Source organism: Manis javanica, chromosome 15 (assembly GCF_040802235.1).
Source record: "Manis javanica isolate MJ-LG chromosome 15, MJ_LKY, whole genome shotgun sequence".
NCBI classification, from domain to species: Eukaryota; Metazoa; Chordata; class Mammalia; order Pholidota; family Manidae; genus Manis; species Manis javanica.
Window position 1 is genome coordinate 68923123 of NC_133170.1, and position 22695 is coordinate 68945817.

Here is a 22695-nt window from a genome sequence, read left to right on the forward strand (position 1 = left end):
CATTTGGCCCCACCCCATCCAAGCCCCAATCCCGTGGTTGCAGGGACTGCGACCTGTTTTGTGCCAGAAGCCAGATGCCTAACTGTGGCCCTTTTGGCACCGGCCTGTTGATCTTCCCTAAGTTCAGGGTTAGAAGCTTCTCTCCCATGGTGGAGAACCAGCTCTTCTCTTTGAAGGTGGGGAGAAAATCAGAGCCACCTGGTTTTTGGGGGGCAATTAGGCAACACATATGGGAAGCCTGGGAAATGGATTCACCCATGAAGCCTGTAATCTCCCCTGTGGGAACTGGACATTCAAGAAAAACTTATTCAAGGGTCAAAGATGGAAGTAGGAGGATGTTCACTAAGCCCTAAACTGGAAATGAATGAAATACCACTCATAAGAGATCAGTTGAATAAATTCTAGTTCACCTATCCATGCAGTGGAATACTACACAGACACTAAAAAGATTGCAGTAGGTCAATATGAACTCAAACACACAAATTATCATTATATATATAAACTGTATAATTGTATATGTATGTATAATTATGTATACATTTGTATCTATAATTATATATAAATTCATATATAATATGATATATATAATTATATATAAATTCAATTGTTCTCAACCAGGGGTAATTTACCCTGTGGAGACTTTTGGCAATGTTTGGAGATATTTTTGGTTGTCATAACTTGGACATGGGGGATGCTTCTGGTGTCTAGTGGCCAGGGATGCTGCTAAAAGTCCTACAGAGTACAGGACAGCACTTCACAACCCTGACATATATATGGAGAAAGAGAGAGAGAGAAGGAAGAGGCAGAGAGGGGAGGGAGGGAAGGAACTGAGAGGGAGGGAAGGAGAAAGGAACCTTGATGGTGCCTGTAAAACCAAAGAGTCTGTACAGGCTGACTTACAGTGGCTATTTCTGAGTGATAGTTTGCAGAGAACCTTCTCTGCATTTACAAATTAAACGATTCTGTATTTAAAAAATTTTATTTTACAATGATCTTGTGTGACTTTAGTAATAAAAAAAAAAGCACCCCAGAGTTTTAAAAAGCTGCCCCACTTCTCTGAGCAGCATTTAAGTGTGCAGGAGTGCCAAGGATGCCGGGAGAGGACTGCCAACACGAGGACACACGTGCCTTCTGTTTGATTTAGTCGAGGCAACTGAAACTTAGCAGTAGTGAAAGCTGGTCTGGTGTCAGCCACCTTAGCTTCCCTCACGAGTTCCTGAAGAGGAGGGTGACAGGGCAGAGGTGCTGGTAATGCTGTCCTCACAAGGTTGGGAACTTACTGATGATGCCTTCACTTATGTTCAAGGGAATGTTGATAAACAGTGGGTTCTCTTAGCCCACCAGCCTTTATGACTTGTATGTGCAAATGAGAAGAGGCATCCACTCTAGGCAGATTAGTTGGGGAAAATGCCCCTTCTGGGTAACATGGCTTGGCAATCAAGTGAAGGCTAGATTTCAGCCCATGCAATCGCCTCTCTACCAGGTGTCTTTGTGCAGTCCACATCCTGAACAACTACAGAGGATGAGCATGTCTCCTTGATATTAAACCAAACTCATCTTCACAGCCTCATCTAGGGAAAAAAAACAGTTATTGTCTATGTATCCCTATGCAATGTATCTATGCCTATCATCCCTCTCCCTGAAACTCCAGAATGTTCCCACTCCAACCCCCAGCACTGTGGAGGGACCCCAAACTAGGCTTGGACATCCTTTCCCTGGGCACCCATGAATGGGGCAAAGAGGCACTGTCTCTGGGAAGGAAGCCGCCCACCCCTTGCAGGGTTTGATTTCCCAGCTCCTCACATGAGTCCTGTCTTTGGTGCAGTGGACCAGCCCCTGGACCACAGCAGCCTTCAGCAGCTGGTGCTCAGTAACCGCACTGCAAGAGAGTCTCAAAGCAGAGAGGTCCACTCAGGCAGCATACCTGAGAAGCGGGATGATATGAGGGCCAAGAAGAAGTTAACGGTCTGAGGTGAATGGGGCTCCATTTGTACCATAACCCAGAAAGAATAAATGTTTTGTTCTGTAACTCCACTGCCTCACATTCATTACTAAGAGACTAGGGTGCTGGGAACCACGTGGGACAGGGTAGAGGAGCAGGAAGGGTTGAGTTGCAAAGCCGGCTGGGGGACAGAGTTGTGTGAGGTCACTGTGGCTATTGAGAACCCCTGAGGCGGTGGCCAGCACAGGTCCCCCTCACCATGGCCCACCAGGTGGAGCAGGGATGAGTGAACACAGACAGGGGCTGGGTGGGAGCCGAAGTATTGAACTTGGTGCCCAGATCCACACGGGATGCAGCAAGTGCTTAGTGCTCACAGGCAGGACCTGGAGCCGCTGAGCCTCTGTGTCTGCATCTCTGTGCGTGCCTACATATGCCTTTACATCTGTGTGTGTCTTGTGGATGAGCATGTCCCTCCAGAGCTGTGTCCAGGGTGTCTTGCCCTGAACCACACTGCACATGAGTGATCAGAGCTGGGACCTCTCCTGCGCCTCCTGGTGCTGGTGTGTCTGTGCAGGAGCCTCAGGTGGCGGGTTCTGGGCGTGGAGTCTGGGTCTTGGCAGCATGTGGATCACGGTGGGTCATCACGGGCTGGGAGTCTCTTCGGTCCCTGCCCGCGCAGCATGCTGTTGGCTTCAAATGGGGCCTCCTCTCCCAGCAGCTGGCGCGTGTGTTAGTCATACTGATGGAGCTGGTCCTGAGTTCCTCCTGAGCCTTGGCGACTCACTCCAGTTCTGGCTTCTCCCGAACTGCCTGGACCGCCTCATTCCCTCTTGGTGGCTCCAGCAGCCACTCTCACCCCCAGTTTCAGATGTTGGCTCCCATCACATCATTTGCTTTGGCTGTGTTCCTGTGTTCCTGGGACTCTCTTGAGGGCCCAATGTCCACTCTGTTCACTCTCCCTTCTTCCTGAAAGGCATCTGGATTTTCCTTCGGGGAATGGCCCCCCAACCCTAAGGCCACACGGTTAGGGAGGGGGACTGATTTCATCCCCAGTAATGAGAGTTAATCATGTGCCAGTCAGAGCGCTTCTCCTGTTTCAGGGTTGTTTTAAGTACTCCATAGGCCCTGTTCCGGGATATGTGGAGAGGTTGGAGAAACAGAGGTACCCTCTCTCCACTAGGATTGCTGACGGGAGAGACAGGAGCTATTTTGCCACCGCTGAGAGTAGCACAACATGAAAGAAAGCAGTGGAGAGGCCTCAGGTTCTGATGGTACTGTTTGAGCTCCTGGTTGCAGCTATGCCTGAAGCCCTCAGACTTCTTGGCTGTGTGAACCCATTTGTTTGCTAAGTTGGGATTCTTGCAGACAAAATAGACCTGGATGCTTCTGCAATGACTTTGGTCACTCAAAATCAAGAGTCAACTCATGCTCGGACAGGGTTAGTTATCACACTTCACACAGGGTCAGAAATCAGTACCCCTCCCCCAATTTGCCAGGAAAGTACAGACAAGTTCTACTTTATCTGAAATTAGAAACTAACCTCTTATGATTAATGGGTATGATTTTTTTTTAATCAAATGAGCCTATTCTTAGCATGCATGTGAGGCCTCTTCCTCTTAATTTATCATAAGGCCTGTCTAAGCACATCTATGGAATGGCATCCTAAAGGAAAGGTTATCATGGGAGGTAGTCTCTATAAATGCTTGAGCACTTTGGAAGAAAGGGCTGTGGTTCTCTAGTTATCATTCCTGTAAAATGTGGCTCTTGATAGAAATAGCCTTAAGTGGCTGCAGAGGTCTGCTTTAAATAAGGAGTCACTAAGATGCGTAATAATGACAGCAGGGCCATCACCCACTCATATGCTGCCTTTGTGGGAACTAGCAAAGGACCGTCCTTACTAAAGGCGCTTCTGTCAGAGAAATACCATGAGCAAATTGTACAACCTCCTGTTTATTTGAACATAGCCTCTGGATGAATTTCCATCTGCAGGATGTGTGGCCACATAGTATCTGTAAGCTAGTTGGGCTGCAGAGAAGATGGCCTCGGATAAAAGAGGCGGCCACACAGCTCACAGGCCAGGGGCAGGGACAGCTGTGTTACTGGGAAACGTGGGCAAAGGGCAGGGACCCCCTCTCCCTAAAGACAAGCCCAGGTTCCGGCAGTGGGCGTCCCCCCTTAATCCTTCTCTTCTCCATGGGTGATGATGTGCACCAGATTCTTATAGTCCAAGTTGCCGGTCACATCAGGAGGGAAGGCGGCGAACATCTGGTCCATCTGCAGTGAAACAGCGAGACGTGCTGAGGATGCGTACATAGTAGCCTGCATGCCACCCTTATTCCACCAGGAAACCAGGGGAAGGGAGAGGGAGGGCTGTGTGCAGGGCAGCTGAGAGAAAGGTGGCTAGGGGGATATGACACTCAGACCCCCTCCAGGAATGCCTTGTCACCCAGCTGCTGGAGAGAGCTGCCAGCCCCAAGGTCATGCCCTTGCTGGTGCAGCCCACCGCCAACTGATCAGTGTGGGGCCCAACGTGGGACCTCTCAGAAGGGCTGTTCTAGCTGGGGGTGGGGGGTGTCGACCAGGCTGTTCTCTGGGTCTGAATTGCATGTCTGCATCTCCCACTGTGCTCTCCTGCTTCCCTGCCCTTCCACAGGTGCTGACAGCAAGGGCCATCCTGCAAGGATGTGCCCAGGAACCCAACCGGCGGCATAAAGCAGGGATCTCAAATCACGTGTGCAAAGGGACTGGGCCAGTTGCATAAGGGAGCAAGGTGGAACTGGTGGGACTATGGATAAGTGGAGACATACAGCCCAGCTAAAGAGGGAGCAACTGCTTAGGGCCAGCTGCGTGTGCCCATGTGGGCAAGACTCTTTGAGAGAATATGATCCTTTGAGGGAAACTAAATATCTCGATTTTTTAAACATGCAATTTCCACATTTTAAAAGTATTGGCTAATTATTTTTTTAAAAACATTGGCTATGACAGCTACCATTTATGTTGCCCTTATCACATGCCTCAGAACTTCACACATTTTCACTCATTTAATCCTCACAGTGTACTGTGAGATAGGGTCTATTATTATCCCCACTTTTCAGGTGAGGAAATTGAGGCATGCTGAAGTTAAGGAGATTGTCCAAAGTCACAAAGAGAGGAAGGCAGGCTCTTTTAACTGCTTGAGGTTTTGCGGGTAGAGTGATCTAAATAAAGTTTTTAGTGAAATGTGGAACTCATTGGAATCAGGTCTGAGAAGGAGCTATTTTAAAAAGACTCATGAAAGTTTTGTTAGTAATACTGACAGGACTGTTTCTTGTTCGTACAAGACCTTTAGTAAATTAGCAAAACTGCCCTTCCTCTAGGCACATTACTGTCACCTGCTAGAAAATGTCATACATACTGATTTTTAAAAAATTGTAACAAGACATTTTACTGCCATCTGCTGGAAAATATTGCAACAAGTACATACTCTACAATATATATTATGAGAATGTGCAATATATCTAGGAGAACTGTGCAGTGTACAACCTATAAGAACAGTACATAGTAGCCTGTATGCCACCCTTATTCCATCAGGAAACTGATGCTCTAACCAGGGCTCCATGCTTTGTGAGGAAGGAAGCCCTACAGACAGACCTGGGTTTGAATCCAAGTTCCCCAGCCCTACCATTGTCCTTTTAGACAACTTCTCTGGGCCTCAGTTTCCTCACCTATAAAATGGCAGTGATACTAGGGCCCACCTCGTAGGGTGACTGAGAGAATGAAATGAGATAAGGGCTCAGCTCAGTAAACAATAGTAGGTTCTCTCTCAGTGTTGGGTCAGGGGTGTTTAAGAAAAGAGAAGGGTGGAGTCCCCAGAAGGTGGCACCAGTTGTTGGGGTGCAGAGAGTGTCCAAAAGGCTCTGTTACCTCCTCCTTGGAAAACCTCTCTGCCTGTGTGGTCAGCATCTCCCGAACGCTGCAGAGAGAGAAGAGCAGGTGTTGGCACCAGGTGCGTGTGTGGGAAGCAGGTCCCTCATGTCCTCCCCACAAATCCCACTCACTAATCAGCCTTGAGCACCCCTTTGCCTTCAGGGTCAAACACTTTGAACGCATTGAGAATGGTCTCCTCGGGGTCTGCCCCTGAAACAGAAAACAGAGATGAAATGCTGTGGGTGGCTGGGAACCCACAATGTGCTGGGAGGCCAGGCCCAAGTCCCTCCAAGGTGGTGGGGCCCGAGCAAGGCTGTTTCACTTGGAGGAAAGACCCTGCCTTCCTTCAAGTACTGAGTCGTTTGGTATTCTGAAAGAGAGGGCTGAGAATCCAGTTATTTCTGAGCACCCTCAAAGGCAAACATGGATTTAGAGTTAGAGAGACTAGGATTTGAATCCTGCCTCCAGCACTTGCTAAATATGAGTCTGCCAGCAAGTGATCATCCATCTCTGAGCCTCATTTCCCATCTGCAGGCTGGGATAAGAATGGAGCCTGCCTCCTAGATGCCATTAAGTGATGTGATACATATAAAGTGCTTAGTGTAAGGTCTGACTCAGGGTAAGCCTTGGAGCCATGTTCACTGCAGTTTTTTATTCTTTTTCTCCCTGCAGTGTTAGTCTGCCTTCATTTCCTGCCAACCCCTATATGTTCTCCTGGTGCTTTTATTCATGCCCAAAGATGAAGACATGTAAAGACAGGCACAGACACACACACAGATGCACAAGTACAGACATACATACACAAATATGCACACACAGAAACAGATGCACAGACACACATATAAGCTTACCCTTCAGTTTCTCTCCAAACATGGTTAGGAACACAGTAAAGTTAATTGGACCTGGAGCTTCCTTGAGCATTTCATCAATTTCCTCATTTTTCACATTCACACGGCCTAGGGCAGGAAACACACACTCAGGGCCTCCAAGCTGAGACAGAAACAGCTATCAGGACACTGCCATTTGCCCTTGTAATTCCACTTCAGGGAATCTAGTGGAGGAACGATCAAGAGACAGAGTGGACAGGGCCAAAGATTCACGTGAGAAGATGTTCTTGACGGTGTTATTTATAACAGCCAGACAGCTGGAAACAACCCAAGGGTCTGATATGAGGAGGCGTTAGTCATTTGTATAGTAGGGTTTTCAAAACCTGGAACATTTTAAACAAATATTTTAACTTTTTACTCAAGTGGGCAACGCTTATATTATAAATTAGCCCTTTTCAGTTGGAGGTGGGAGAGATCAATCAGAATCACCTGAGGGAACTTTTTCAAATTATACCTGCTGTTACCCACACAGCCTTGGAGGTTCTGATATATCTGCTCTAGCCCCTGCCGTAAGTCCATATAGTATCTTTGTGAGAATTAGAAAAAGTCACCCCTTCTTAAGATAATTTGTTTTAAATACAAAAATCTATAGTGGCTACAAACATGAATCGTACTGCGTATAATTGTGCAGTGTATAACCTGCACAGCTGTTCATGGTGACCCGAAGTTCTGCAGGTGGGAGTGGAAGGGTGGGTGGTGGCAGGTTGGACATGTGTATTCTGAAAAAGCTCCATGCAGTCGTGTTTACACTCTTGAGATGTTAAATTTTAAAAGTTGAGTCCAAAAATAGAATGAGTCCAGTTTTTTTTTGAACCACAAAAAACAGATACCTAGAAAAGACTTAGAGGCTTGAAATATTAACAGTGGAATGTGGCCTGTTGGGTAATGTTTTCTCCTTTGTACATTTATGCACTATCCAAGTGTTCTATTGTGTGCTGGCATAGTATTCAAAATCACACACAAAAAAAGTTATTTTAAAAGAAAAATAAAAGATAATATGAAGACACCCTTAGGCTAAACTCTTCTTTCCTATCTTCTGAAATTTGTCTTAAAGGCCAATTGTGATTGAGCCATTTCTTTGGAAAATGACAAGCTCTTGAACTTTCTGATGGTCCCACCTCCTGCGCCTCTTGGGGGTGGGATAAGGAGACCCTCTTATGAACTTAGAAGGCGGACGTACCAAGAGCAGCAAAGGTGTCTCTCAGATCATTCTTGTCAATGAAGCCATCCCTGTTCTGGTCCATGATGGTGAAGGCCTGTGAAGGGGGTGGTTGACTGGTCAGCCAAGGAGAAACTGGGGGGAGGAGCATAGGAGGTTGGGCAATGGGCTGGGAGAAATGGGATTCTGAGATTCAAGGAGCATTGAAGGACATCAGTCAAAGATTTAAACCTGGCAGTTCCTCAAATGTTAGGTGTAGAATTAACATATGATCTAACAATTCCACTGCTAGGTATCTGCCCAAGAGAACTGAAAGCATCTGTTCACACCAGAACCTGTAGATGAATGTCCATAGCAGCTTCATTCATAATAGCCAAAAACTGGAAACATCCCACATGTCCATCAACTGATAGATGGATAAGCAAAACACAGTTTATACATACAGTGGAATATTATTCAGCAATAGAAAGGAAGGAAATTCTGATATGTACTACAACATGGATGAGCCCTGAAACATTATGCTGAGTGAAAGAAGCCAGACACAAAGGCCACATGGTATATGATTCCATTTCTATGAAATGTCCTGAATAGGCAAATCCATGGAGCCAGAAAGTAGATCAGTGCTTGTCAGGGGCTGGGGGAAGAGGGGAGTGGGTATGAGGTTTCTTTTGGGGGTAATGAAAATGTTCTGAATTAGATAGTGGTGATATTTGCAAAATTTTGTGACCACACTAAGTAACTACTGACTTGTACACTTACTTTTAAAAAGTGAATTTATGGTATGTGAATTATATCTCTAGAAGGCTGGTATTTAAAAGAAACAAGTGAATAACTGGGATCTTATCTGCCTTCCCACTACTCCCAAGCCCAGGTTATCTGTAAAATGGGACCAATAATCTTTCCCAGCTAGCTCCTGGGGAGACTCCACGAGTTTTATAAATGTGCAGGTATTTTACAAATGACTTATCAGCCATACATTTTTTGAGTTCTTCTTTGCAACTGGTTCCTGAAAGAATTGGCACCCCCTGCCTGCCTCCCAGCAGTTGTTCTCATTCCAGAGATTGGGACAGTGTGAGGCAGAAGGGATGGTATCATCTTCTCCCTGGAAGGTGACTATTTCAAGTTCAGATATGACATTTTATCCTGGGAATTACATTTTCCCCGGTGGCTGTGGGACACAGTATTCCTGTGATTTGAGTTGTCAGTGGGAACAAAAGGTGTAAGTGTCCATCCCCATTTGGAAGCCCCAAGAGGGTTGCCCTTTGATATAAAACACACTGGCCTCTTTAGCATCGTTTTAGCATATTTTCCTCTGAAGGGCCAGGTGGGAGTGCGGAGGACTAAGTGTGAGCCATCACCACTGCTGGAAAACTGATTCAAAGTCCACCTCCTACGCCTGTGCGCAGTGGCTTAATTTTGCCTAATTGGTACTTAGGTTTACTCAATAAAATGCTTCCATAGAATGTGATAGAGTTTCAGACCTGGCTAGTGTTCAACAATTGAGGATTGTAAAATTTAAAATCCAAGAGATACTGCTTTTCATCCCTCAGATTGGCAAAAATAATATTTTAGACTATTAATACCCACATTGATGGAAATGTGGGGCAAAGGCATTTTCTTCCTTTGGGCCTGTTGAGGGAAGGGATCCGTATAGCGTTTCTGGAGGACAATTTGGACCAATGGTTCTACTTGTTTTTGGTTCCTTTTTAAGAAGTTCCTTTGACCCAGCAGTTCTGCTTTTAGGAATTTGCCCCGAGGAAATAACCAGAGATGCAAGCGAAGATGTGTTATTTATAATAGTAAAACAGTCTAAACAAATGTAACATCCACATCATAGGAAGTGATTTAAATAAATGATAGAAAATGTTGATGCTGAATTGCTCAAAGGAAAATAGCAGGTAATATTAGCATGCATGGAAGATTGTAACTTTGCTTAATGAATATATATACATACAACAAAAATGACTTGAAGGGTAGATACCAAAATGTTAACTGATTATCTCTGAGCTGTAGAATAGTAGGCCATTCATTTCTTCTTTGTGCTTTTCTGAAAAATTTTCCTATATTTTCAACAAGAAATATGCTTTACTTTGATGATCAGCAAAAGTTATTAAAAATTTCTTTTTAAGGTTGAGACAGACTTTGGACTTGTTTGGAGGCTAAACACATCTAATCAGGAGGTCCCTGCAGGGAATATGGGACAGGGGAAAGGTGCTCACTAATGGGTGGGAATTTCCATCCAGGCAGATGATTCAACAGCTCCACCCACCTCCTTAAACTCCTGGATCTGGGTCTGTTCAAACATGGAGAACACATTGGAATTGGCGCCCTCTGCTCTCTTCTTGGCTTTCTTGGGTGGCTGTGGTGGGAAAGAGCATCAGTTAAGAGAGTCTGAAGCTGTGAATTAGAAAACTGGGTCAGCTCCCATCTCTGGTGAGCCTCAGCTGCTCATGTGTGAGCAGGGGGTAGGGTGCCCACGGTCATCTCAAAGCAGTGATGCTGGAGAGATAAAAGGGCACTAAACCCTGTGTCTCAAAAGCACCCCAGTTCTGGTTGCTTGCCAGGGATTGTGGGTCTTGGAGCAGCTCCTTTGCAAACTAGGGGAGGTGGAGGTGCGTCCGGGGATGGAAGCCACACATCTGGATCAGCCCCAGTTGTTCTAGCCGCTTTTGTTCTGACGCATTTCACAAAAAGTTGAGTAATGCAAAAGGAGAATTGACTGGAGGGGCAAAAAGTCAGGCTCACTAAACCATGAGGAATGCCAGGATGAAGCGACTTTTTCAGGGTGTTAAACCCCAACTGCTACCCACCCCAAATTTTCCCTTGATTCAAATGGCAGTGAAATCTCCTCTCTAGATGTTCTGTCCTTACACTATGAAAACAGTGCAGAGAAGGCGAGTTAACATTTCTCCCCACCCCACTTGTCTCTGACTTTAAATAGCGCACACACTTCAGCACCAAACATACATTATTTCATTTAATCCTCTGTCTGTCAAGTTGGTGCTATTATTACCAGTGCCATTTTACTTGGGAGGCAAGTGAGCCTCGGAGAGGTTGGGTCACTTGCCCAGGGTCGCACAGTCACAACAAGGCAATGTGTCTGAGTTGAACTTGGGCAGTGTGTCTCCAGAGTCTGTGCCCCCAACCATTCTCCTGCCCTGACCCTGATTTGGGGGCTTCCTGCTTTGGGAGGGGGACACCTAACCAAACAACACAGGGAGAAATGCTTTAAATTTGCAAGTTCAAAAGGTGAAAACAAAAAGATTCTTTCCTCCAGCTGCCTGAACAAGAGAAAAGAATTACAATTTGATCCTTAAAAGCATTCAATCCCATTTTGCAAGCCCTGGGAGTTATTGATTCCTCAAGAGGTCAGTAGACAAACCATAAAAAAGCCAACTCTCTTTTATTTTGTTTTTGTGAGTCCCCGGGAGCTGCTGTTATTTGTGGCTTATCGGGGCATTGATTGGAGTTCCTCTGTGCGCACGCGGCCAGCAGAGCTTTCTCCACCAGCGGCCGGGGCCCTGGAAAGCTGCCTTTCTACCCGCCCCTTTGGTTCTTTGCTTGCATGTGGCGTCCGCCTCTTGCCAACCCCACCTCACTCACCTCAAGGAGGCATCGCTACTCACCATGGTGGAGAAGGACAGGGCACTCCTTCCCTGGAAGAATCCCACAGGCTGCCCAGTTCACCTCGGCCCAGGAACAATAAATACTTCCTCCCCCATGTTTAAAAATAACCCCATGACCACTTTTGGCAGTAATAGGTAAGACAGACACCACCTAAGTCTCCCCCACCCCATGCCATTCTTCTGAAGTAAGGGCAGCTCACTCACCACCTGGTGACACATGAGACCCAAAAAGACATTCAAGGTTAAAGAGACAGGCGCCTGGGTCACAGGGAGAGATGTGCATGCTTTCTGCAGCGCTAACATGACATTTGTGCTTGTCAATTTTGAGAAGGAAAATGGTGGGAGGCAGGGACTGTTCAAATTCCCTAATATTATTGGGGTCCCAACCAGGGCCTTTGCACCTACAGTTCCCTATACCTGAAATGCTTTTACATCAGACATCTGTGGGGCTCCCTCCCTCAACTCCTTCAGATTTTTGTTCAGAGGTCACTTTCTCAGTGAGACCCCACCATCCTGTTTAAAATAGCCATCCACCCCCTGTCCTGCAGAGGCCTGTCTGCTTTGTTTTTCCTCACAGCATTTATCACTTCTTAGCACACGATGTGGTTCACTTACTTATTTTGCTCAGTGTCAGTGGACAGTCAGCTCGGGAGGGCAGGTTCCCTTCACTTCCCTCATCACTCTCCCCCAGCTCCTAGCTCATGACTGGCACAAAGCAGCTGCTCAACAATTATTTGTTAATTAAAGAAATGCTCTCACTTACCATATGTTTGTTATGTGCCAGGAACCCTATACAGATATCTCATGCTCATATTTATATTTTTCAACCACCCCGTGGGGTTGGGACCACCTTATCCTCCATGTCCCCATTTCACAGATGAGGAAACACGTTGAAAGGCAAAGTGAGCTTCCCCAGGGTCACACAGTGGTGGAGCTGGGAGTGGGTCCAAGGCCCATTTACCTCCCCAGTTGGGGCTCTTACAGGGCCTGGGAGAAGGCAGCATGTTCAGAAGTTGAGGCAGGACAGTTATTACTCTCTCCCAGGGTGACTTTCCTCATGTGGCCTCACAGGCAGCCTTGGAGACCACAGAGTGAGAACTCGGGGCTTGTAATCGAGTCATGATTTTATGTAGTGGCTGTGGGTGCTGGGTTCCAGAGTTCATACCTCTAAGAAGGAGAATATTCCCTTGACCATCTCCAGTGGTAAGGACTCAGATCCGATGGCCAGACAAGCATTCATCCCCTTTTTGGGTCCATACTGTGTGCCAGGCACAGTATTGCAGGGGAGACCACCACCAAGTGGCACACTCCCTGCCCTCATGGCACAGATAGTTCAGGTAGTAACAAATATTACATAGGGATGAAATAGAGGGACATGGTTGTGACAGGGGGGGATACCTCACATGGGCCCAGGAGTCCTTTCTGAGCAGAGGCTGGGGGAGCAGGCTCCTGGCAGTAGGGACAGCAAAAGCCTCAGAGGAGATGAACTAGGAGTCTTTGAGGAGCAGAAGGACCTGTGTGGCTGTTGCTGAGTGAGTGAGGGGCTCAGGGTGAAGCCAGCAAGGTGGGCAGGCAGATCATATGGTATGGACTTGGGATTTCATTCCAGAAGTAAGGGGGTCATTCAAGAGTCCCAACCAGGACCCTTTGTCTAACCAGCCTCTGGGGCCTACCCTGCCTAGGGACATCCTGATTTGGGAGCAAGGCCAGCAAGCGCCAACCTAGAAGGAGACCCTATCAATCAAATCAATCCACAAATGTGTTCTCGGTTGCTTTGATGTGCTGGAGTCTTCCATGGATGCTGCTAAAGAAGATGCTTGGCCCTAGGAATGAACAAACTAATAAACAAGTAATGCAAACTCCACTATCCTTGCCAAAGGTCTGAATAGGGATTGTTAGAACATTTCCTTTTGACCTTGGAGGTTTGAGGCAGTGAAGGGGAGTGCAGGTGACATCATCACTCTGAGCATGTAAAAAGATAGAAAGACCTTCCTTTTGGGGTTTTCCAGAGGGTGAAAGTAGATGAGGCCCAGGCAGACCTTCAGTAAGGGCAGCTGTCACTCATTCCCCTTCTCAGGTAGAAAGAAGTTCAGTTTGGGGGGCACAAACCTAAGAGCCATTTGCTGTAATGATAAGAAACAAATTGTTTTCCTCTTTCCAGTCATACATGGGTTAGAATTACCTAGGAGCCTTTTCTAACAGAACCTTTAATAACACTAATCTTTAATAACATTAGTCTTTTCCTGTGTTTGCACAGGCATGTGTGCACACACATTTGAGTGGGCACATGCACCCATGCACACACATACATGCACACTTGTGCATGTACACACACACAGATGAGAACACACGCATGTGCTTGCACATATACAGAGGTCTATGATACATACACACACACCCTTACCCACTCATACACACATGCATGTATGCACAGACAGGTCAAGAAGAGCTCTTCTGTCCCAGATCCTCTGAAAACACAGAATAAATGTTTCTCTAGCTATTAGGCACACCATGGATTTTCGTTAAAACGTTTTTGCAAGCGGTCAGTAACTATAAATGGCAAAGCAGAAAGGTTGCTGCAGCTACAGCAGATGTACAGAATGCACAGTGGGGGTGAGGAGCCTTGGGCTCAGGGGCTAGGATGGGCCCAGGGCCTCCAGAGGTTGGTGGGGTGCACCAGTGTACCTGTGAAGGGCACCTGTATGGTTAAGCCCTCTGAGGACTTATTTTATTCAACTGGGCCTTTGTGGGGGGGTGCTGAGAGAGAGTTCCGGCTCAGGAGCTAGAGGTGTGTGGGGGGGTCTCAAAGAAGTCCCTAAACTTCTCAGGCCTCAGTTTGCTCACCTGGAAAATGGGGATCATAATAGTACACATAGTACAAAACAGTTCTCATAAGGCTGTTGGGAGGATTAAGTGAATGGGATTAGGTAAGTGTCAGGGGAATTCTGGGAACGTGGTGGCCTGAACAGGGCATGGAGACATGTGGCTGCAGAGACTTGGGGCCACAGGCTGTGGGTTAGGCCTTGGGCTGTGCTGGGAGAACTGGAGACCAAGAGGCGCCCCTTGCCAATGGGTTAGGTTGCCACTGGGGAGCTCTCCAGAGCCCTGGGACAAGGAGAATCAATGTAGACTTTCAGGAGTACATTTCAGCGTCAATCTCAGGAGTGCTTTGGTGGGAGGAGCAGAGTGGGTGAGGTAGGGTTTCTCTGTCCTCAAGGCTGGAGTGCCTAAGACATCTTGCTTATGAACCATAGGCCCACAGGGCCTGAGACGCCCTCCCTTTCTTCTGCCGCTAAGACGTGCCCAGCAACCAGACCTCAGTCCCATGCAGCCAAGGAGCAAACTAACTGCCCACCTGAGGAACACAGAAGCCAGAGAGCAGGTCGGGCAGAACAACCAGAATAGGCACTTCTCAAACAATCAGAAAACAAGTGTATGTGTTTTTCCTATTGCTGCTGTAAAAATGTCACCATAAATGTGGTGGCTTAAAATAGCACCAATTTATGATCTTACACTTGTTTGATGATCACTGCTCCTGATTTTTTTTTCTAGAGGAAATACTGACATTTTAAATTCAGTTTTAAATTCAGATTAGTTTTGCCATTCTAGAACTTCATAAATTCCTTCCATTACAAAACAATCTATGGGTGAACAGGCAAAATGAGTCTGTGAGGTTGCCAGGTTTAATAAAAAATATATGGAATTCCAAGTTAAATTGGAATTTGAGATAAAGAGTGACCAGGCTGTTTTGGGGCACTGGAAACATTCTGTATCTTGACCTGGGTGCTGGCTGCACAGATGCTGGAGCTTCCTGGCTTGTATTTTCATGATGTGTGCCCTTCTCTGTGTGTTACACAGTCCATAAAAAAGTTACATCATACTAGGTAAATGAATACATTCTTACTATAAAACAGCTACAAATGTTACAGAGTATTTTGCCTAAACAGTTAGCTTTCTGTCACTATAGCCAAATTCTCCCTGGAGGGAATGAGTGCTTGTGGTTTGGCTGAGGTCTTTCAAACTACATTTTTTACTCTTTGCTTTTGTAAATTGAGATGCACCCGTAGCAAAACGCACGTCTCTTAGTGCCCAGGGCACTGAGTCTTTGCAAAGTACGCTCTGTGACACCACCTCCCAAATCCACACATGAAGCACTCCAGCTCCCAGAGCGACCCAGTGTCCCATGTTCATCAACATCCCCCTAAAAGTAACCATTTTTTGACCTCTAGCACTATAGATTAGTTTTGCCATTCTAGAACTTCATAAATTCCTTCCAGACTTGTTTAAAATAAAATTTTAATTTTAGAATTTACAGAAAAATTGCAGTTTCCATATACCCCTCAGTCAGTTACATCTTACATTACTGTGGGACATCCATCCATGACTGCTGACCAAACTCCAGACTTTATCCCAGTTGCACTGGTTTTTCCTTTATTGTCCTCACTTCTGTTCCAGGATCTAATTCGTGATACCACACTGCATTTCCCTACTTCTCTCCCCCCACCACTTCTGCTTTCAGTCTCTCTCTAATTTGCACACAAAAATATACATCTTTTCACATTAGTATCATAGCACACATACATATGTGTGCATACAGATATGCTTTTTCACATTCATGGTTACACATGCACACAACATGCCGGCCACCTGGGCCTTTCTACTCCACAATGTGTCTCAGACACCTTTCGAAAAGTCCCCAGCCCTCACCTCACTGATGAAGGTAGGAAGTGTGTCTTCCCAGCTGTGGCCAAGGGGAGGCTGGTGGCAGAGCCAGGTCACACAGTGAGCACGTTTAATACATGCTTACATGCTTCAAGCACCAACTGAACAAAACAAAGAAAAACCCAACAAACTTTTTTTGGAAAGGATTAGATATATTTTTAAAAAGGATTAAAATAGTCATCACGGGGAAAATCAGGACATTGTGAGATGCTCTTATGTAAGCTAGTTTGACCATTTCTGACTGCTTTTATCTTTTCATTTCACATAAGGTGGTGGGAGTCAGTGTCTTCAGTTTTCAGGTCTTGTAGAGGTTTTAATTCAGCACTGGCTGGAGGTATTTTAAAATTCATTTCCTTTGCAGGTACTTTTTCCTCTTTATCCCCCAGAACTCAGGTCTAAGCCATTATATCCCACCTTGTAAGGTAAAAATGAGACCCTTCTCTATATGGTTGTTTTATATGAAACACTTCAACAGATTGAATGAGTTCAGATATTAACATCAATAAATCAAAGAGTTAATCTAGTAACATATTAATATTTAGGACAGAGCCTGGAACAGAAAAGTGCCATATAAGCACTCACTATGATACCATTGGAAACAATTAGCTTAGTGGGTCAGCTCGCCCTGGGGTGTAAAGCCCCTTTAAGAGGGGTGGTGAAGTCAGCCACCTCCAGATAGAACAAAGGCCTACCAGCCCACCAGCCCACCAGCCCACAGCCAGACAGCTGATAGCCTCTGTCGTCAAGTGATAGCACCTATCTCCCTGTGTCAGGGCCCCCAGGTGTCAGTGAGAGCCGCCAAGTGGGAACGAGGCTTCTCCAGCAAGTCAGACCTGGGTGGACCCAGCAGGGATAGGTCAGCCACATGGACCGGACACCCACATCAACTCTTTGTGCCCTGGTTTCTGCATCTGTGAAACGGGGACCATGCATTCGCTAGTACTTGTAAAGTGCTAGGACATTGTTGGGCACAAGGTTCCGTAAATGCCAGTTCTTATTCCAGAGTGCTGGCTGTCACCTGTGTCCAAGAGAGGAGGGTAAAGAGATAAAATGTTAAAATATGAATTCATTTTCTCTCCTCTTCCTCTCCTAACCTCTTTTTCTATTAATGACTTCACCACTGTCTCAGTCATCCGGACCCAAATCCTCAGCCATCTTGACTCCACCTCATTGGAAACAAAGGATCTATCCTGCCTCTAAAATTCTGCCCCTGGCCCAGCGTGTGGGAGTAGATCTCAGTTGGTTTGGAGCCTCTCCTCCCTTGCCTTCCCACCCCTGCCTTTCACATGTTCCCACTCCAAATACTTCCTACCATGCCCAGCTCCGATGATGACCCACACATGTTCCAGAACTTCAGTGGCTCCCCACTACCTCAGGAGGAAATCTCCCCTCCTTGGTCTGATAGTTAAGATCTTTTACCACTTGACCCTGACCTACCAGAATAGTGCAATGATTGAATGTTTGGTTCCCTGTCAGCTTCTCCATGTCCTTAACTATGGTCCCTGAACAAGTGACTTAACTACCCTAAACCTCAGATTCCTTAGTTGATAAGCAGGGGAAACAATAGTTCTGCCCTTAAAAGTTTGTTTTAAAAGCAAAACTAGATAATTGTTACACTAATGATAGCAGCTGACATGTATTGTGTGTTTACTCTGTGCCAGACACTGTTTCAAGTGCCATCCACATGGTAACTCATGCAGTATGTGTAACCGGCTTTGCACTATTTCCCATGGAGTGCATTCACCATGAGTGCCTGCATATGTGTGTGGCTATTTTTGGTCACCTTTCCACACTTGTTTCCTGCCTGCGCCCCCACCCCAGCCTCCAGACCCCTCACACAGAGCCTTTGGGGGGAGATGCTCTGTGCCAGTCGTTGGATGAGTTTCTTGCCTTCCCTAATAGCTTCATGTGGAGGAAGGACACACATGAGCTGGCTGAGTGTGCACGGACATGTGTTGGGTCCTGGAGGGCATATGAGGCTTGTGCTGGATCCTTGGCAGTAGGCAATAAGGACTGAGAAAGCAGGGTAACCACCACGGCTGCCACTGCACTGTGATCTTGCCAAACTGGGGTCCCCAAAGAAGTCAAGTCATACTTACTTAGAACTTCTTGTGTGTCATTTATGTATCATTTCACAACCACACTGTGAGGAAGGAACTCATATTAGACCCATTTTCCAGATAAGGAAACAACCGAGGCTCAGAGAAGTGCCGTCATTTCACGGGGCCACACTGCTAGTGCCCATTCAGATTTGAACCCCTAATGTCAGACTCCACCACTGCGCTTTTCTTCACCCTCGTATTCCTGTTTCAGGGCTTGGGGATCTGAGCTCCAGCACTCACCACTCCTAGGGAGCCCAGAGGTCAGATCCAGCCCTAGGCAACCAGACAACCCTTTGGTGACTTTTTCTCTCCTGGTATTTTTAGCCCTCAGGCATCCACCCTGCCTGTGCGGGGGACAGAGACACCCAGACAATTCCATTTTTACCGGTGCCCTTCAGATGCCCGCCTGCCCACGCCCTCCCGTTCCGGGCAGGCTCAGCTGTCTCGGTGGCGTGCCTGGCATTCCGGGGGTATTGTTCCTCTTGGCGAGGCCCAGATTCCAGCAGCAGCTGCTTCCCTGACCTCCCCCACCAGCTTTTCCGCACTCCCCGCTGGCCGCCTGAGGGAACCCCTTTGCTGAGCTCATGGCACTGTGACAGTGGAACCCGCCATTGCCCCTCTCTGGAGCTGTATAAAGGCCGCGCTCCCAGCTCAGTAGTCATCTGACCCAAGATTCTCAGGTGAAGGACCCTTCAGCGTGTCTTCAGCGAACACACAGCTTTGCAGGGCCAGAACCGCTGTCCCTTCCCAGCTCACACACAGGTATTCAGTTCGGGAGCAGGATTCTCAGCCTTGGCTCTAATGACATTTTGGGCCAGATTATTCTTGGTCATGGGGCAGAGGGCTGCCTGGGCACTGCACGACACTGAGCAACATCCCTTTCTTCTACCCAGTAGATGCCCATAACAACCCTTCCCCAAATGGTGACAACCAAAAAAAATGTCTTCAGACATTGCCAACTGTCCCCAAGGGGAAGAAATTATCCTCGGGTGAGAATCACTGATCTAGAAAATTATTACTAGGATGGGGAGGTGGGTTCCCTGACAGCAAAGAGTTTGAGGTTGGTTTAGGGGTGCTGAAGTCCACTGATCACCCTTTGCCTTTCTTCCTGGGGTCTTGTGGCCTGGCCTTGGTGAAGAAGGAAAATTCAGAGTCAGATCTGGGCTAGGATATCATCTCTGCAGCTTGCCAGCTAGGTGATGGAGGGCAAGTGGCTTTTCCCTGCTGAGTATCTCGTTTTTCATCTGTGACATGGGTTGGCTAAGAACACTGACTTCAGGGGATGCTGTGAAGCTGGCTCGAGATATGCTGAACAAAATGCAACATTGTTTTTGCTTTCATAAACCTTTTTCCTGGTGTAATCTATGCCCACCCTCGGATGAAAAGTGAAGACTTTTCTGCTCACTCTTAGGCAAAAGACAGCCCTGTGGATATTTAATCCCAAATACAGACTTACTTAGGGCTTAGAATGTCCATCCCAAATGGTAACCAAAGCTCAAGACTTCTCCCTTGAATTCATATCAAGTCTTCTGTCCTGCCTCAGTCCACGCCAGCAGTGAGTCAGCGTCCTGAAGTCACTGGTCCTCACACTCACCCCAGGTCTTGACCCACTGCAGACTGTTGGTACATGGCAGCCAGAGAGACCTTATCAAAGCCATTTGTCACCACCAATACTTTTAAATGGCTGCCCACACTTTTAGGATAAGACTCTTACATTGATCTGGACCCTGTTTCCCTCCTCTCTTTATCTAGATCAGGTTTTTCAATGTCACCATGCAGAGCCCTAGAACTTTCTTTCTGTCTTGGGTCTCAGAGGATACCCACAAAGGAGGAATAACAAATACATCGAATGGCATGCATATACCTCATTCAGCACCCATAGCAGACATTGCTAATCAATCATAGCACTCGCTCTTACTGAGTCAGGATGGCCACGCTCAGCTGGAGTTGGCAGGAAGGATGAGCTGACATCCTTGACCTCTCTGATGTGGCTGAAGGAGGGAGACAAAGAGTGACATCATCAGCACCATTGACAATTGGGGCCATATTCTTTGTTGTGAGGTACTGACCTGTGCATTGGAGATACTGAGTAGCATCCCTGGCCTCTTCATGTCCCCTGGGAGGCAAAATTGCCCCCATTGGTGAACCCCTGGGTAGTTAACTTCATGCCTCCCCAGTGCCCCAGGTGACAGTTTCCAGCACAGGGCTCTTCTCTTCTTTACTTATCACAGGTGCATTTCACATTTATTTCTCTGATTATTTAATGAGCATCTGATTCTCTCCTTGGGCTGTAGCTCTGCAGAACAAAGACTGTGCCTGACTTGCTCGCCATCTTTCCCCAGCATCCAGCACAGTGCCTGGCACATGGTAGGCACTCAATAAATATTTGTTGAATGACTGAATGATGCTCTACTGAAGAACTCAGTGCATTCTGCCTTAATATCTTATTAGTCTGTCTCTTCCTCTAGAACCTTCCAGGAGAGGCCAGGATTCATTAATTGTCCCAGTGCCCTTGGTCCTGGCACAAAACAGGTGACTGCTATTGACTTGTTCCATGGAATTGAATTTAAAGGGGACAGAGGATGGTCCTGGAGTGAGTCCACAACACATGTGGGAAAAGCCTGGACCAACTTCTTGTGCAGTGTATTTGGGGTCTGAAGTCACTGGTCCTCACACTCACCCCTACCTGTCCAAGGCTTCAGGGCAGCTGGAACCCCTTTGGCTAAAAAGCATCCAGGAGACAAGCTTCAGGGGAATCATTTTGATTTGAGTGTTGATGTCAGTCTTTATCCCCTGCCTCCAACAATGTTGGAGAGGTCAAGGATGTCAGCTCATCTCCCCAGTCAACTCCAATTGATCATGGCCATTCTGACTCAAAAAGGGAGAGTGCTGTGATTGATTAACAATGTCTTCCACGGGTGCTGGATGAGGGAGTGGTATATGTATGCTGAGTGCTATGTGCTATTCCTCCTTTGTGGGTATCCTCTGAGACCTGAGACAGCAAGTTCTAGGGCTATGTGTGATGAGGAGAACAAGAGAGAATTTGGAGGTTGGGACATACAATAGAACAGTTCTGTTTCCCCTTAGACAGAAAAAGCTAAGTTTACCCTGTTCTCTTGAGTGACTTTGGACAATAGAACAGGAGCCTGAGGGATTAAGGGGAGTATGCGGTAATGCTTCTGTATCCTGGCCAAGGGCCAGGGCATTTTACAAAGGACAAAAATAGACAGGAGAGATGAAGAAGACAAAGGGGGATGGATCATGGAATCTGCTCTGAAATGAGGCCAACAAGGGCTTCTGAGGTCAGTCATGGTTTTACAAGGGAACGGGCCCCAGGGAAGGGAACGGTTCTGTTTGGTACAATGCTCAGACACTGTCCTCAGGGTCAACCATGAGTACTAATACCAATAGAGAAAACCAGGCTGATCTTAAATCTGAACAGAGAACTGGGATGCCTGAATCAGTGAGGAATGCTTTGGGCTGCAGGTTACAGAGAATCATTAGCAGCAGCTTAAACTAATGGGAGATTATTTTTCTCTCATAATAAGGAGTTTGGGAACAGGTAGCTCCAGGGTTGTTCAGTAGCTGGACATAATCAGGGATTCTGGTGGTGTTTCTGTGATTCTGACTGACTTTCCCTTCATGCTCCCAAGATGGTGGCCACAGATCCAGTAGCCTGCCTGCTTCTTATTAGGGAGGAAAATATCTCTCTCAGAATCCCAGGAGGTTCTCCATACATTTTATTGGCCAGAAAAGGTAAGATGCCCGTGTCTACACCAAACCTGGCCTACTTTCTTTAGACTCACAGGCTCTTTGACCAAACCCCAAACAGTCAGACTTCTGTTAGCAAAAAAAGAGATGGCAAATGGACTTGGGGCAGGCAAAGGACAGTGTCTGCTTGCCACCACAACTCACCCCATCCCCTGGCTCCAAAATAGCTGAAGGAATTTTCCTCCCAAAATCTGCAGTGGAATACACAGTGTTCGGCAACAAAACCTTTCTATAGCCAAAGAGTGAGTCTAGTTAAATAGGTTCCTCAGTTGCAGGACTTGTCAGAGCTTTTAGCCATAACAATTAGAAATGCTGACTACTTTCCAGGCACTGGATCAATTGCTTTATTTCTCTTATCTCATTAAATCCTTACAATAAGTCTATGGGACAAAAGAGGTGGAAACTAAAGAGGAGAGAGCCAGAATTTGAACCCAAGATTCTGAGTTTAGACCACTATGCTGCACTGTATCCCACAGAGCAAACAGTTCCTAAAATGGACAAATTATTCCTCTCTGGGGAGATATTTTGCAAAGGCTGGAAGCCTGGGAAGTTTCTTCCATGAGACTGCCCTTGTCCGATG

At 46.7% G+C, this 22695-nt stretch overlaps 2 protein-coding genes across 5 annotated transcripts in view; one reads left to right on the forward strand and one right to left on the reverse strand.

Annotated features, from left to right (window-relative positions):
* Positions 1–2202, forward strand: part of CCDC63 (coiled-coil domain containing 63) — a 39098-nt gene extending 36896 nt beyond the window's left edge. For 3 of the 4 annotated variants that reach the window (XM_073223934.1, XM_073223935.1, XM_037014592.2), the window contains one exon: positions 1826–2200. In XM_073223934.1, coding sequence (XP_073080035.1) covers positions 1826–1971 — 146 coding nt within the window. In that variant the 3' untranslated portion in view covers positions 1972–2200. Of the gene's footprint in view, positions 1–1825 lie in introns of all 4 variants that reach the window. The other variant, XM_073223936.1, reaches the window with a different exon arrangement.
* A 1672-nt stretch (positions 2203–3874) lies between these two features.
* MYL2 (myosin light chain 2) lies at positions 3875–11674 on the reverse strand. The gene is made up of 7 exons (XM_017666001.3): positions 11521–11674; positions 10164–10253; positions 7916–7991; positions 6700–6804; positions 5980–6058; positions 5846–5894; positions 3875–4216 (listed from the first exon to the last, which is right to left on the reverse strand). Exons 1-7 carry the CDS (start codon positions 11521–11523, stop codon positions 4118–4120), a joined length of 501 nt encoding a protein of 166 aa, XP_017521490.1. The 5' UTR covers positions 11524–11674; the 3' UTR covers positions 3875–4117.
* Positions 11675–22695: the final 11021 nt, after the last annotated feature.

Coding starts and splice junctions, on each gene's coding strand:
- MYL2 (XM_017666001.3), bottom strand. Junction 6,805..7,915: donor AGACACCTTTGCTGCTCTTG/GTACGTCCGCCT, acceptor TTCCTGCCCTAG/GCCGTGTGAATGTGAAAAAT. Junction 6,059..6,699: donor GTTTGGAGAGAAACTGAAGG/GTAAGCTTATAT, acceptor TTTCTGTTTCAG/GGGCAGACCCCGAGGAGACC.